The following is a 16,302-nucleotide window of genomic DNA, read 5'->3' on the forward strand; positions in this document are numbered from 1 at the left end:
GTCTTTTTGAGTCAGGTCGGGTCTTCGAAATATTCTCTCCACCTGTTCATAATATTTTCGTTCTCGCAGAGGATGTGGCCATCTTTGTTTTTAATTTGTTTTGGTGTTTGTTGTCTGTTCTCTGTTCTTAGGCTTCTCAGAGTTTTGTAAAATAGTTTTTGGTTAGTGTGGTAGTCCTTCTCCAGCTTATTCCCAAAGTCCTCCCAGCTTTTCTTTTTTGCTTTAATCACCATGTCTTTTACTTTTGCCCTCTGTTGCTTATATTTTTGATAGCTTTCTGCATTCTGGTTCCCTAGATATTTCTTCCACGCTAACTTCTTGGATTTGACCTCTTCTTTTATTTCATTACTCCACCAATTCGTACATTGTCTGTTTTTATTGATTTTAGCTATTCCGCAGATTTGCGTGCCCCCATCTAGGAGGGATTCTTTAAGTTTTTGCCAAGTTTCTTCTAAGCTATAGTTCTGGTTTACGTGCTTTTGTAGACTATTATTCACATAGCTTTTGTTTATATGTGCTATTTTCTTATCTGCTAACTTGTATGACCTAATAACTGCGTCGGTGAGATTTCTTGGGGTTCTGTCTCTTTTTCTTGGTACCTTCTGCGTGCGTTTTTGTTTCACACCGATATTAGTTCGGGATAATACCAGATAATGGTCGCTATATATTTCTGCTCCCCTTCTGACTCTGACATCTTTATTACATTATCTTAAAGGTCTGTTTACCAATACATAGTCAATAATGGACTTTTCTCCTCTACTCTTGACTTTTCTGGTATATTTGTGCACATCTTTGTGTTGAAAAAACGAATTCATAATTATCAGGTCATTCTCTCTACAAAAGTCTATAATTCGTTGACCATTATTGTTTCTTACTTGTTCTCCGTGTTGTCCTAGTACATCCAAGGTTTCTTGGTCTTTTAAGCCTACGCTACCATTGAGATTGCCAATTATTATTATGTTACTTTCTGCGCTATCTATGATCTCCGTCGCCTTTTCCCAAAAAATGTCCTTGGTGTTCGCTCTTTCGGTATCGTTTGGTCCATATTTAACAAAGATGTTGACTGGTTTCTTCTCTTCGGTTGTCATTCTAATTTTTAGGATCCTTTCGGTAATACATTCCCAATCTTTAATGCTACTAGTCAAGTTTCTATTGATGAGACAACCAACTCCTTCACGTGCTCTTTCTGACGGGGGTACTCCACTGAGTATTAAAAAATGGCCATTTTCCAGAAACTGTGTGCTGTTACCTTTTCTTTTGGTCTCTGTGATTCCTAGTATGTCTATTTTAGCCTTATTAAATTCTTCTACAAGTTCAGCCTCCTTGCCGTTGAGATCTCTTACGTTCCATGTTTCTATTGTCCATCCTTCAGGTATTCTGGTTTTTTGAGTTGCCGTTGTTTTCACATTTTTAATCTCATTGATTGCAGTTGCTTTGTGTATTTGTAAGCGTTTCTCATCAACATGAAATATACAGCATTAAAAATAAAAATAGAGAATTATTAACAGAAATAAAAGAAATAGTTAAAAGATGGACACAACACTTCAAAGAACTGCTAACGAATATAAATCAAGACGACATTAATCAAGAACAAACTAATATATTGGAAGATAATACAAAAAATTTAATAAACAGGGAAGAACTGGAAGAAGTAATTTTTGAAGCATGGAAAAGCTCCTGGAGTGAAAAGAATAACAACAGAAATTATAAAAAACATGGGGAAAAATGGAGAACAAATATTACTAAAAACAATAAATACAATATGGAAAAATTAAGATATACCGGAAAATTAGAAAGAATAATTATTAGTAGTCCCCATATACAAAAAAGGATTTAAAAGAGAATATAATAACTACAGAGGATTGGCGTTACTATGTACATGTATGAAACACTCATTTTACAGAAATGCATTGAATAATGATCAGTGTAGTAGTGTCTGAGGGCTCGGGAGACTGAGACCTATATAAATGAAGCAAGATTTTTTCCAGTAAATACACAGAATTATTGGAATCATACATTTCAGATGGAAATTTTGTACGTCTTTATTGCTCTTTTACTGGCTTTATTATTTCTTGGTTTCATCTCAGAGTTACTGTTTTTATTTCTGCATATAGTATTATTCAGGTAGCCAATCTATTTGATTTTACTATTTTATCTCTCACAGGTCTGAATAGCTAGAAGAGTAATTCCAAGATATCTTACTTGTTCAATGATGACGCCAGATTTGTAATTAACATCTGGTTGGTTCTTTACTAGTTATTAATATATTGATTTTTTGTCTTGTTTTGAATCTGCCAACTAGTATTTGTAGACTAGCTTAATTTTGGGCTCTCAATTCTGCGCCGTATGCATAACAGACAAATTTGACTTCTGTTTTATTTTGTTGTTTTATTTGTTTTCCATTTTGTCAACTCTTTCTTTGTTGACGCTTTTGATGAGTTCATCTATGATTCAAATGAAGAGTCATAACTTGTTACCGATGTCTATTGGTTTCGTAAAGTCCGTGTCAGACGGTCAAATATTATTTGATCAAACAAGTTTGAGCAAACTGACGTAATGACGTCATAATTACAGTTTGTTCAAATTTTAAAAATGTACCTGTCACACGATCATTCAAATTTGATCAAATTGATGTATGTTAATGAAATTAATCATCTTTCTTGCATATTTATTAGCTGCTTGTGCTTTAATTGCGATTCAAATTTTTTTATCCACAATAAAAATAAAAAGACTAAAACGATTTTTTTATAATAATGTAGATGGTCGGCATTATATAAACAGCTTCTTTCTCGATATAAATCAATTATGTAGAAGCTTATTCCAGTGTGCAAGATATTTTAAAATTTTATTTTTTTTTTATAACAAAATAGGAAGACAAATAAACCACGAATTATCAACCAAAGAAAAAAGAAAATGAATTTCATCACGTTATGTCTAACTGCTGATTTTCATTTGACTTAAATATTTTTCGACCAATCAAAATTAAAGTTTTTTTCAAACTGACCTTGACAAATAGAAGATCCTCTATTTTTTAGAGGATTTGATCAAACTCAGGATGTGACGTCATGTGCTGTCAAGTTTTTGGTTTGGTCAAACCAGTTTGATCAAATATTTGACCGTCTAACACGGACTTAAGATATTTACCGATTTCGTTTTAATGGATATTGTTAATAGTTTATATATATAATAGCTTAGTGATTTTTTCTATTTTTCCAAAAATAAATTACACCTTTGAGTCTTATTCTGACAAATGCGCTCTTTAAGTCGAGTAGATGTAGAAACGCTGGTATATTATTCCTTCTTACCGAATTTTATATATAAGTTATAGGGTAATAGTTACCAAGTTTATACCTCTCCAGTTTTCTGGCTGTTGTTTCTCGTCTTTTTTCAATAGTTCGTTAGTTCTCTACATGTTTCAGACATTTTATTGTATTCTATAATTTTGTTAATTATTGCTGTTAGTTCTATTCCTTAAAAATTGCTTCACAATATTTTAGCAGTTTTGTTGAGATCTCATCTTTACCGGCAGATTGTCTATCTTTTAGTTTTTTAAGGTTTTTTGAACCTGCGTGTTTATTCTTTGTTTGTAGTTTTTTCTGATGTTGCTGTTTCTAATTTGGTTTGTTGTATCTTTGTAAACAGTTTTTTTGATAGTCAATAAACTTATATTTTTATATATATTTTGGCTTTATGAATTCGTTCACCTCTCTTCTTTGGCCTCTTATAAAGCGCCATAATTCTTTTTGTATGCCATAAAAATCATGCTTCATTTCTCTTAAAAAAACCTTCCTAGTGATGATTTTTTATCCTTCTTACAAGAGCATGTGTTTCGTTTCTTATTGTCTTGTAATTGCCGTATGCTTGTTTTGTGTTAGTGGAAATAAACATTTAAGGCAAGCTCTTTAATTTCTTTATATACTGTATAATATACTGTACACTTCACCTGTACATCTATATACACCATATTGAAAAGGTAAGGCGATAAGAGAACTCCCTGTTTAACGCCTCTACACATTTCGATGTTCCTGATCGACCTACTAACGGCGGTAACGCTCGTATGACAGTTCATGTACGAGTCATAGAAATAATATTATATGGACGAAAGCCATTTCTTCTCTCTTTAATGGCCGTTTGAAGTGTCAAATTATTTAACAGGACGCCATCTACCTGCCTTAAACCTCTCTTGTTTTCGTAAAATTCTAGCACCGCAAGCCTCTTCCCACGTATACGATGAAGCACCCCAATCATCACCGATAAAATGGTTATCGGACGCCACTTACTTACCTCCAGTAGATCGTCACCCTTTGGTATCAAAGTGGTTCTTCAATCCTTTAATACCTCAGGAGTAACACCAAACTGGAGCATGGTATTATAGACGATAACAATTTTTGAACAGGTACCTTACGCAGCTCCTTGATCTTAACAAAATCAGGACCGGCTGCTTGATATTGCATAGTTTGTAAGGCCCTGAGGATTTCCGTTTGTGTTACAGCATTGCTGATTAGTAGTGGTTCCTTCTGATTGAAAATCGGTTTGTTATCTGTTGGCGATCTTGAGGAAAAGATCGTCCTATATTCCCTTTTCACCGTTCTGATATCGGGCTGCACATCGTTACCTCAGAGAGGCTATTCATCTTAAATTGTATAGCCAAAATGGATTCTATTGGTATGGAATTGCGTTTAGGTCAGACGGTATCTTTGAGCCCTTTCATGGCGCCTGTTTTCAATAGTTGGGGCGTTTCTAGAAGCTTTCGACTTGTTCGCTGTAGTTGTGTTCTCTCGCTTCCCAGTACACACATAAATACATTCTGTGGTAATATACTCATTTAGAAGAGATCTGATCTAACGATGTCGCTCAGCTAGTGTATTGAGTATATATAAAAAGCTCTGAAATAGTCATCGATGTAATAGGCAATAGCCATACAGTCTCTCACCGAAACGGGCTTATTAACTTATGTTCACCGAGCTGAGGGTGCTGCGTTGTTTTGCACACGGGATGAGAGGACGTTCGATGTTCTCACTGGCGAGGTTTCCGAAGAGGCATAGTTGGCGAAAGTATCGATATTAGAAGGTCCAGCAAAGAGATCGATTCCATCGTCGCTTTTCCTCCTTGAAACTTTTGAGGAATTACTTATATTCGGGCTTTTCCCGGGCACGCCGAATCTGCTCCTTAGTATTATCCGGAAAGATTTATATGCAATACTTAAAGATAAATCGGCCTTCGTACCAGAATTCCTCCTGCTCCATCCGGATGAAATCCTCGTCAGTGAATCTCATCAGCCTACCGCGATTCTCGTACTCCCGCTCGAGCTCCCCATTGTACGCGTCAGAATAAGCGAGGCGCATGTGTTGACGCACACCCAAGTTAGACTTGAACGTGCACTCACATATGCTGCAGACGTTGTTGTCATCATCTTGTCTGGGTTCTCGGCAGCGTAGCCTTCGTATATGAGTATCCATACCGGCTTGCGTGGCGAATTTGGTACCACATACGCAGATGGCCATATGACCATCTCGTTCGATGGTATTGGAATAAGCTGAATGAGTAGGAAACAATAACTTACTCACGACTTAGAAGTTTTGGGATTTGCGCTAGTTCTAAAACCTAAGCTTCTAGGAAACTGGAAGGGTGTACAGTCTTATAAGAGTTCGAAAGATGAAATGATAGTAATTTCACTAATGTGCGACTTAAGAGTTCCAAAGTAACGAACAAAAGCTCGAATACGGCAAACACTTCCGATCAGGTACACCCTGTACAATCAGCAATCACTATTCGCCAATTCAGAGTACGTGCTCTAAAAAGTGCCCGTATTACTGATCTAACGAATATTGATTCCCAGCTTTAACAACGAGGAGATTTATACCAGGGCGGTTTTTTTCGACACTTCACTAAATTACGTCTGGCACGACGGGCCAAGCAATACCACTTTGCAGAGCTACTATACACTTGGGTATACGTTATACTGACTTGACGGTGATTTTTTTACACTCTGTCAACTGCAAATAAAGTTTGACGTTTATTAAGAAACTTCGAATATTGTCAAAATATCAAATTGACAAATACATAAATAATGTCCATATTAGATTAAATTTATTTAATATCTGTGCACAATGAATCAGGTAACAAAATTATTTTGTTCACAAAAACAGTACTATACTTACATTTTTATAAATTTTTAGGAGTTTGCTTATCCAATTGCAGTGTTTTGTATAATAGCAACAGAGTTTTGTGAAAGATTTGCTTTTTCTGGCCTCAGAAGTAAGTAGCTTAACATGCTTAACTAAATCTTTTACGTTAAAACATTTGTTGGTTGCAAGACCTTAACTTACTTAACTTAACTTAATCAGTAGACCCATTTGTACTTTTCGGTATTGGGCCGTTTATAATACAATTCTACAATGAATTTTTTCTATTCCTTCCTATTGGATACCATCTGTGTTGCTTCCTACCAAGTCTTACCCTTACTCTGCAGTATCTGCGAGATGTCACTGTTCCATTGTTTAATGGGTCTTCCTCTTCTGTTTTTCCCTATTGGTTTGGCGTCCCACATTCTTTTTACTTGTCTAGTATTGTCCATCCGCGTTAGATGTCCGAACCATTCCAATTGTTTCTCCTTGATTGAGTCGAGTATCGGTTTGATTTTGAGTCTTTCTCTTATTTCTTCATTTCTGATTCTATCAGTTCTTTTTACTTTGATCGTTCTTCTGAGGTATTTCATCTCTGCTGCCTGAATTCTGCTCTGATATCTTTTGTTTAATATCCAATTTTCTGCTCCATATGTCACTGTAGGTCTATATATTATTCTGTATATTGCTATCTTGGTCTTTGTTGATATTTATTTGTTATTAAGGAATCCTCTATTTAGGGCTTGAAATAGTTTTCCTGTGTTTTTCATTCTGTTGTTAAGATCGTCCTCGATGTCTCCCTTGTTGTTGATTTCTGTTCCTAAGTATTTGTATGAATTTGTCTATATTATTTTTTGTTGGTCTATCATTACTTCTATTTGATCTTCCGTTCCTTGTTTCCTTGATATTTTCATTATCTGGGTCTTCTCTTTGTTTACGTTTAAGTTATATTTGCTTGCTTCTTGGTTCTATTTCTCTAAGTTGCGTTTCAGTTTTTCTGCTGTTTCCGAAATTAATACCATCTCGTCTGCAAATACACACATCTCAGCGTTTATCATTTGCATTTTGTTCCAACCGATGCAGTATTTCTTGAATGTTTTCTTACATTTTTTCACTATCTCATCTATTACATTTATGAATAGCACTGGGCTGAGACTTCCCCCTTGTCTAACTCCTTAAGTTGTTTCAAATGGTTCTGACTGTATATTAAACATTATTACTATATTTGTTGTTTTCATGTATATACTTTTTGTTGCTTCTATCAGTTCTTCACTTACCTGCTTCTTCTTTAGGCTTTTCCATATATCTTTTCTTTTGACTGAGTCGAATACTTTCTCCATGTCTATAAAGCTCAGATATATTTCTCTATTTTTCTTTAAGGCTTTTTCCATTACTTATTACATGGTGAATATATGGTCTTGTGTATTGTGTCCTTTCCTGAATCCACTTTGTACGTGCGTAACATTTTTTTCTACACCGTACAGATTCTTGGTAAATTGATTTTTTTTGTCTTTTTACCTCCCTACTAGGGGGGTTTTAGGGCGAAGCCCAGGGGTAAAAGTGGTATACTTTATTGAAAATTTTTTGGAGTCCTAAAATTAATATTCTCGGTAAAATTCAGCTTGTTCGTATAATTTTTTAAGGTTCAGTGGCATTTTCGTCTCCGAAGACTGGAGTACTAATGAACAGGGTTTATCGACCACGTGACCTTCGCATTGGTCATTTAGGTCACGTGGACGACAAATTCAGCCTATTAAAAAGAAATGCAGGGACTGCTTTGCGTCAGTTTTCTCTGTCGCACTGGGAAAATGGGCCTATATTGCAACAGTCAGTTTATTTGTCTTACTCGTATATGTCCATGGTTACGAGATGTCTTGTTAGGATATTAAATATTTCATATAACAACGAATAGTTACCAAAGAATAATTATGAAGGAAAAGTGTACAAGCGTAAAAAGAACAATAAAAAAGGATTATTATTTAGTATTAGTATTATATAATAGTCCTGTCGGCAGATATTTGATCTCTAAAATGAGGTGAGTAAGCTGAGTTTTGCAGAGAATATTAATTTTGGGACAAAAAAAAAGATGCAAAAAATAGGAAACACTTACCCCCGATCTTACCCACAAAAATCCCCTTGTAGCATGGTCGAAAATCATCGAATTACCAAAAATCTGTACGCCGTAGAAAAAAAATGTTTTAAATAAAAATTGTAACTTAGAGAATTTTGAACAAAAATGTGTATTAGCATTTTTTCTATAAAATGAGCAGTTCTCGGAGCTGAAAGCCGGAAGCGGCCGTCGATTTTAAATGTCAGTTTCGCACGCGAAATAAATTTTTTAAATTTAATTTGTATTAACTTGACGGTAAACATTCGATATGCAAGTTGCGCAAGAGAGCAATTCGAGTGCAGCTTTCGTATGCAATTTTTGCATTTTGTCACAAATAGGTAGTGTCAGTTTCTATAATGCTCCTAAATAAACGTTTGCGATTTTTGCTATTTTTTTGGATTATCTTGAGATCAATCAAATTTATCACTTTATTCCAGTCCGATCTCCCTCCCCCTTATGAGAGGAGTTTTAGTGGGAATCCCGAGGGTGGGTCTAGCAAACATTTTGCAACTTTTTTGTGGTCCCAAAATTGACATTGTCAGCAAAATTCAGCTTGATCGTTTGATTTTTAGAGGTTCAGAGGCATTTTGATCTCTGACGACTGGAGTATAACATTAGAGAGATATTTTATATTATTAATAGTATATAATTTATAATTTTAAATATGTTTTAGCAATTTTGTCATTATACCTAAGAAATATATTACTATTCTCCGAAAATATTTCTACACTAATTTATCATGTATTTATTATGGTATGTTATATCGTACCTTTGGCTGGAGCAATTTGTGCTGATGCTTATTTTGGGAGATACAGGTAAAACGATATAATTTTTTATTTATTAAAATTAAACTAGCTTATTTACAGTGTTTATTGCCACGTACTTTATAAATGCCTTAAATATTTTTCTATTGTACATCTCTCTTCTTATAAATGTTACTTTCTATAGCTTATTTGATTTTCTGATTACTAGCTAGTTTCTTGTTGATTTTTCCTATTTTCTTTGATATTTGCAAGTTTTTTTTAATGTGTTTTGTACTTGATTTTCTCGTTTACCTGATTGTCAAATCAATAAAACATACATGTGTGCTTGCTGCTTACATTGAATATCCTTGTGCTAATTGTGCTTGTAACCTCGGAAACCTTTTTTGGGTGGTGCTAGAAAGCATATAACGCGATAACACACTATATAAACAAATAATAAATATATTAGGTGGACTCCGTCCACCTACTTACCTACGAAACTTAATCAGTCTGATCTTTCTCCTGGTCAAAGGTATAGTAATAATTGAAGGTAAAAAGCAAATATTCAGAGTTATTATGTTATCAGGAAACTTGTTAGGAGTCGACAAATAAAATTCATACATAAATCAAAAACAATATATTCAACAACACAATGATGTAAGCGGCTGAATGTACACTCAAGTAATAAAAATACACCATCAATTATTAAATGGTGGTATACATATAAAAAATAAACAGTATTATGATTGATAAATACCTTTACAAATACAATATAATGAAATCATATACAAATTAAATTATCAGCGAGGAGAGTCTGATGCTATATAAAAATATTCAGCTAAAGTTGATTAAAGAAAGTCTCTGTTTGCTTTTTAATGGGCATATCTCGAGATACTGGGTATAGTAAATAAAAAATGAATAATAAATAACAAAAAGTTAATCAAAGTTAAATTCAAAGAATACAAAAAGAAGAAAAGTTCGTAAGAAAATATTGAATGTTCTTTAAATTGAATGCAAAAATCAGTAGTTACTCTTAACTACAAGTGAAGACACGGATGAACGTGGATTCGCCCAGATAATTGAAGATAATATGATACCATCACCATACCATATTATTCGCCCAGATAATTGAAGATACTAGGATTATGATAACTTACAGTAATTCTCGATGACTGCTACATTGCACTGAAGTTATGTACTATACTTGTATCAAGCACTGAAGTTATTTAAATCAAAAGGTACTTTATACCAACAATTAATCTAATATGATGTTAGATTAAAAGAACTCAAATATATAAGTGTATACACACTTAGAAAGAAAATGCACAGAGACGGTAAGGTAACGAGCGTCTATCCCCAACGATCGCCCAACTAGAAGTCCCTTCGTTCTCTAAAAGTTTACGAAACTACCTAAGAAAAGTGGGATATCTCCCACTCAAAAATGATAAAACAGGATCTATTTCTAAGAAGGTAAAAAGTCCGAAGGGTTCGAGGTAAACAACGATACTAGTAACTTGGAACGTGACGAAAATAAAATCTTCGGAATTAGGTTTTTACAGAAAAATTACTATAGACGTGCTTTCGATGATATTTAACAGATCTATCAAAGGAACAGACGCGAAACCGGAAAGAGATTAACTAAGGATTAACCAAACCAGCGTCTTTAAATAAGTAGGTAGATTCTTCCGTAATATTTCGGTAGTTTCCAATAAAATTTAACAACCTATTTGCGAATACGACCATGGGCGTATCAGCAATGGAGGTAAAGGGATTAGAAATAATTTAATATATTAACTATAAAAAAATGTTACGTGCTTACATTGAATACTCTTGATTTTTCGATAACCGATCTTAAGTTCAAAATTGGTTTTCTGGTGCCTTTTCCTGGCATAAATTCTCCCTGTCCGTTTGGTATCTCAGGGAGTAAGTACTGTTTAAGTCTTTCTAAGATAATCTTCAGCACGACTTTTCTAGCGTCTGATATAAGAGCAACGTTGCGGTAATTGTCGCATACTTCTTCAGATCCCTTTTTGTGGACATAAACCGAGGTAGTCCAGTTATCCGACTACATACTTATTAACCATACGATTTGATCAGCTACAGATCGTTTAGATGATGTCTATCTTACTTCACCTCTTGCGAGGATTATTTCTGCTGTTATCTGATCTATACTCGTGGATTTGTGTACTTTTAGCTTCCACTTCTAGTCTTATAATTATTGGCTCTAATTCAATATCATTTGTTGTAATTTTGGTGGTTGTTGTTTTATAATCAGCCATAAGATATTTGCAGTATGACTTCCATTTTTAAGGTATTTATGCTTTATTTGTTAGTGTCTCTCAATTTTCTGCACTCCATTATTTGATAAGAAGTCACCTTATGTGTAGTTTGCCTTATTTTAAGGGTACTATTTCTTTTATATCTCTATCGAGAGTTGTGGGGTCTCTTTCTTCGTCTTTTATTCTGAGATATTCTTAGATAGTGGATCCCCAATTTTCAAATTCTTCGGTTAACTTTCGAATCATAGAATCCATATTGTCCTCATCGTTTGCCAAAATCACTTGATCATCTGCAAAGAAAAGATTTGTTATGTACTTATTCCGAAGTTCTATTCCAATTCCGGTCCTTTTTCTCCTTCAGTTATTTAATGCTTCCTGAATATAAATTTTGAATTAAGTTGAAGAACATCCTTGTCGCAAGCCTTTTGTGCCAGGAAATGCAAGTGAAATTTTATTTTCCATTTTAACGACACTTTTTATATTTGTATACCTGTTCGCTGTAGCGTTGATGTATGTATTACTTAGGCCTGCCTTCGTCAATATTTCAAACAATCTTTTTAAGGGTACTATATCATAGGCCTTCTTTAAGTCAATGAACACTAAATAAGTCCGTAAATTTCTGGCTGTTCTTTTCTCTATAATTTGTTGAAGTACAAATATATTGTCAACATAAGATCTGCCAGCACGGAATCCAATTTGATCTTCTATTTCTTCATATTGGATTTCGATTTGTTCTTTTATCAATCGACCGTACAACTACCCTAATGAGCTAATAACACTTATACCTCTGTAATTTTTGCCTTTCTTTTTGTCTCATTTTTTGTGGATAGAGTTTATATACGCCAAGCTCAAATTTTTTGAATTATTTTCTTGTTTAATTAGAAATTTATGAAATATCTCTGCCAATAATTTTCTTAGTATTGATGGTCCGAGCTGTATTAATTCAATGGAGATCATTCCAGGTCCTATGGCATTCCCGTTTTTCATTTGCTTTAAGGTTCGTCTTATTTCGTTCACACTGAGTAGTTGCTTTGTTATCGTCTATTGGATCTATTCTGAGGTATCTGTAATTTATTTCGCCATGCGGTCTTGCTTTCGTTAGTAGGGGTTTATTATATTCTTCCCACTTTAATACACTTATGGGGTTTAATCACTCTCTTCCTTTTTGATCTTTTTTGACATTTTCTATAAACTTCCATGCTTCAGATACACCCATATATCTGTCAGTGGCGGATCTAGAAATTTTTGTCAGGGGGGTCATGGGTCTTGAAGGTGATTTTGATACAGGATTTAGATTTTGGACCTTTCAGTGGCTGATCCCCAGAAATTTTTTTGTCGGGGGGGGGGGGGATATCAACATTTATTTATTCTTTATTGCTATACGAAGTGGAAACATGGACTCTCGGAATTACAAGTATGAGGCGTATAGAAGCCTTTGAAATGTGTGTTTTTCGAAGAATGCTGAAGATTTCGTGGACAGAGCACGTGACCAATAACGAGGTGCTGAGAAGAATGGCCGAGAGAGAACTCCTAAATATTGTAAACAATAGAAAAACGAGTTATCTAGGGCATATTCATAGAGAAAAAAAATATAACTTATTACGACTCATAATGGAAGGGAAATTAGAAGGAAAAAGAGGTCCAGGAAGAAAAAAATGCTCCTGGCTGAAGAATGCAAGAGACTTGACAGGCATGGACACACATTCGATACTAAGAACAGCTCAAGATAAAGAGCAATTTGCTGTAGTTATAGCCACCCTTTCGTAATGAAGAAGAAACCTTAAGAATAAGTGTAAACAGCATTTTATTTAAATTAATTTATTCAACAAAAAACATAATATAATTAAGGAATAGTTATTTCTATAATTAGGCATATATAAGTGCACGAATCGTCAGCAACAGCCGGCAACTAGTGGTAAATAAAAGTTCAGTGATTAAAAATACTATAAGAAAAGTAAATATTATATAATTTTATAAAAATGTATTCTTTTCGCCTATCCGATTTAGCAAATCGCTCTATGATTGCATCAACATCTTGAGAAATTTCAGGATGCACATTGATGAGTGCTAAACCAGTTAACAGAAGTTCTATTTCTAAGCCAAGTCTTTGGACGCTTAAGCGTAGAACTCTCTGTTGTTGCTGCACTGACTGGCAGTGTAATTAATATTTGCAGAAATATTCTGATATTTGGATACATACCTGATGAATATCGCAGTTTTCTAATACTTCTAAAATACAATCAGGAAGTTTTCCATTATTTTGCACGACTCTTTTCCACTTTTGAATCCACAGTGAAAACTCTTGTTCTACTGTGGAATATGCAGTAAGTGGTCCAATAATATCCTGGAAGGTGTAAGTTAGGATATTATCTAAAAGGGGTAAATAAATAAATCTTCGGAAATATTCTTAGCAAGAGTTAGCAGATTTGTTTTGATGACAGGTTTGACGAGAAACTATACGAGGCATCTTCAATTCAATGTCTAGTTGTTCAGCTATTTGTTTACTTCATAGTAAAGCTTGCTAAAAACAGATTCAGCATTTGATCTTTTATTTTGAAGAATGTATTTAGTGTCCTCTATGGCCTCAGTAGCCTACTTAAAATCTAATTTTGGTGACTGAAAGTGATACAGTTGTACCTGAAACATCACTAAGACAAGCTACTGTTTCACAGTTTCACAAATGACTTGGATAGCAGCCCCCAGTTCCTTAATTTGTATTCACTAACGTATCAGACTCTCATATAGTACAGTCTCAATAATAACAATACATATCCAAATTACAAACAACCAATTCGTAGACAAAACTGAAGATAAGAAATACCCAATAAAAAATAAAAATGGGCTGATTTCGTGCGAAAAGTCATGTCATGTATATTGAATGAGCAATAATGTGTGAACGGTAATTCTATCACATCGATAATCGAACGATTCTCTGGCACTCAAATGACGAATTGTCAAAATTTGAAAATCGCGCAACTCTGAATTCGCGGAATTAAAGTTGTTAATCGAGGTATTACTGTATTTAGAATTGTTGATTTTTTTTTTAAAGAGCAATTTAAAAAGGCTTCCGTATAATTCTACACTTACCCCTACAATAAATGAGTTTGAATTATTTCAACTCTTGACTTGGGGCAACCCTGCTTATAGGGTTAATGGGTTTTAAATTTTTTTTTTACGATTATTTGATTGATATTTAATTTGGGGTGATATAAAATTTGATAATTGTTTTGGGGGTGGTCATGACCCCCGTGACCTCCCCCCCCCCCCGGGATCCGCCACTGATATCTGTTTATTCCTTTACATTTTTTGTATCAACTTTCGTTTTTCTTCTGGTGACAGTTTTCTTAACTTTCCTATTCCAGTAACTGTATGTTCTCCAGTCTTCTGCATTTTGTATTTGTAGCCAGATTCGATAGGCTTTCTTTTTGGTATCTACGGACTCTCTTATTTCTTGTGACTGTCACTCCGGATCTTGGTTTTGCACATTTTCCTTTGCGTCCTCGTAGACATATGGTCACGCGACATATGTCTACGAGCACGCTAGAGTAAGATTTGCTGACAGATTCTACTACCTATTCTATTTTTAGAACCTCCGACTTCTTCGGGAAACAATAAACATTTCTCAGAGTTTTATTATAGTGTGAGGGTCTGACCTAACGCTGACTCCGAGGTCCACTATCAGTCTTAAATCACTTAATTAATTTAATTACTAGTTTTTATCATGTCTGCATAGTTCATTATATTTTGCTCTTGAAGCTTCACTGCCCAAGGCCCTCGTCTTCACCTCGTTTCTTGCTTGTATTCTGCCCCATACATGGGAATAATATACTTATGATTAAAATAATGTTTTTACTTGCAGCACTATTAAAAATTTTGGAATTATTTATTTAATCGGACATATTGTCATGTTTTTGGCAGCCGTTCCTATTATAGATTTATCGCCAATGTAAGTACTTATTTATTTCTCTTTTTTTTGTTAACTTTATAACTACCTACATATTAAAAGGGAAAATCCCAGTGGTTGGCTGTATACCATAGTTAAAAAAATCTGTACAGAAAAGTACAGACTTCTATAAAATTTCTAAAGAAATATTATAATTTGTAGAAACAGAATAAAATAAAACGAACTATAGGCTGAAAATGGAGTATCAGACGGTAGAAAAAGATGAATTTAAAGTGATCATATGAATGAGATGTGGGGATTGATTGTGGAAAAATGTACTAAAATTAAAGGATGATAAAATGAAACAGTTTTCCAGGTAATGTTAATGGGTGTTTAGTTTGGCAATAGAAAGTTAAATGCTAGTTAAGAAAAAGAAAAGCAAGGAACTCAGTAATAAAATAGTGGGAGAGTTTTAACTTAAATGACTAAACAGAGTATTGAACTAGGATTACTCAAAATTAGGAAAAAAGTTGACGGTGTATTGCGGTGAAGTCACTATTAAAGTAAAAGTGACGATTGACCCAATTGGGGCTAGTCCAAATGTCTTTAACAATGTTCAAGTCTTCATACATCTCGAGGAAGACACCATCTGGGATATTCAGATGGTGTTTGTTAATTTTCAGGTGGTGGAAAAATGCTGATGTGTTTTCCCGTTTGGCGTATTTTGTAGATCTAGTTAATCACGATATATATTGTGTTCTGTCAATATAGCAAGCATTACAATCAGATCAAGAAAATCTGTAAATTCCACTATGGTTCATATAGTAGATGTAATTTTTATTGTTAGTTAATCTCTTATTAAGAGTGTTGCCAACTTTAAAAGAAATGTAAGTGTTGTCAGAACAACTCAGTAAGATGTGCTTTTTTTGGAAATAATTAAATTATGAAAAGATAAAGACCTATAAGTAGAAAAAATAGATTGATTTGAAGTAAATGCTGATTGCTGAAGTAGTTTAAATTCTCTTTTCCTAATAAATTTGTCAATGTGATCATACCCATTGTTAATAGCTATTTGTTTAATGATATTTAGTTCTTTGTTATATTCATCAGTCAAAAAAGGAATAATATATAATCTATGAATGAAACTACTAAAAGATGTTAA

General features: G+C 34.0%; 1 protein-coding gene across 4 annotated transcripts in view; it reads left to right on the forward strand.

Annotated features, from left to right (window-relative positions):
- Positions 1–6,052: 6,052 nt before the first annotated feature.
- Positions 6,053–16,302, forward strand: part of LOC140447552 (solute carrier family 15 member 1-like) — a 106,644-nt gene continuing 96,394 nt past the window's right edge. For 3 of the 4 annotated variants that reach the window (XM_072540262.1, XM_072540263.1, XM_072540264.1), the window contains exons 1-4: positions 6,053–6,119; positions 6,180–6,258; positions 8,909–9,050; positions 15,117–15,203. In XM_072540262.1, coding sequence (XP_072396363.1) covers positions 6,111–6,119; positions 6,180–6,258; positions 8,909–9,050; positions 15,117–15,203 — 317 coding nt within the window. In that variant the 5' untranslated portion in view covers positions 6,053–6,110. The remainder of the gene's footprint in view (positions 6,120–6,179; positions 6,259–8,908; positions 9,051–15,116; positions 15,204–16,302) is intronic. The other variant, XM_072540265.1, reaches the window with a different exon arrangement.

Source organism: Diabrotica undecimpunctata, chromosome 8 (genome assembly GCF_040954645.1).
Source record: "Diabrotica undecimpunctata isolate CICGRU chromosome 8, icDiaUnde3, whole genome shotgun sequence".
NCBI classification, from domain to species: Eukaryota; Metazoa; Arthropoda; class Insecta; order Coleoptera; family Chrysomelidae; genus Diabrotica; species Diabrotica undecimpunctata.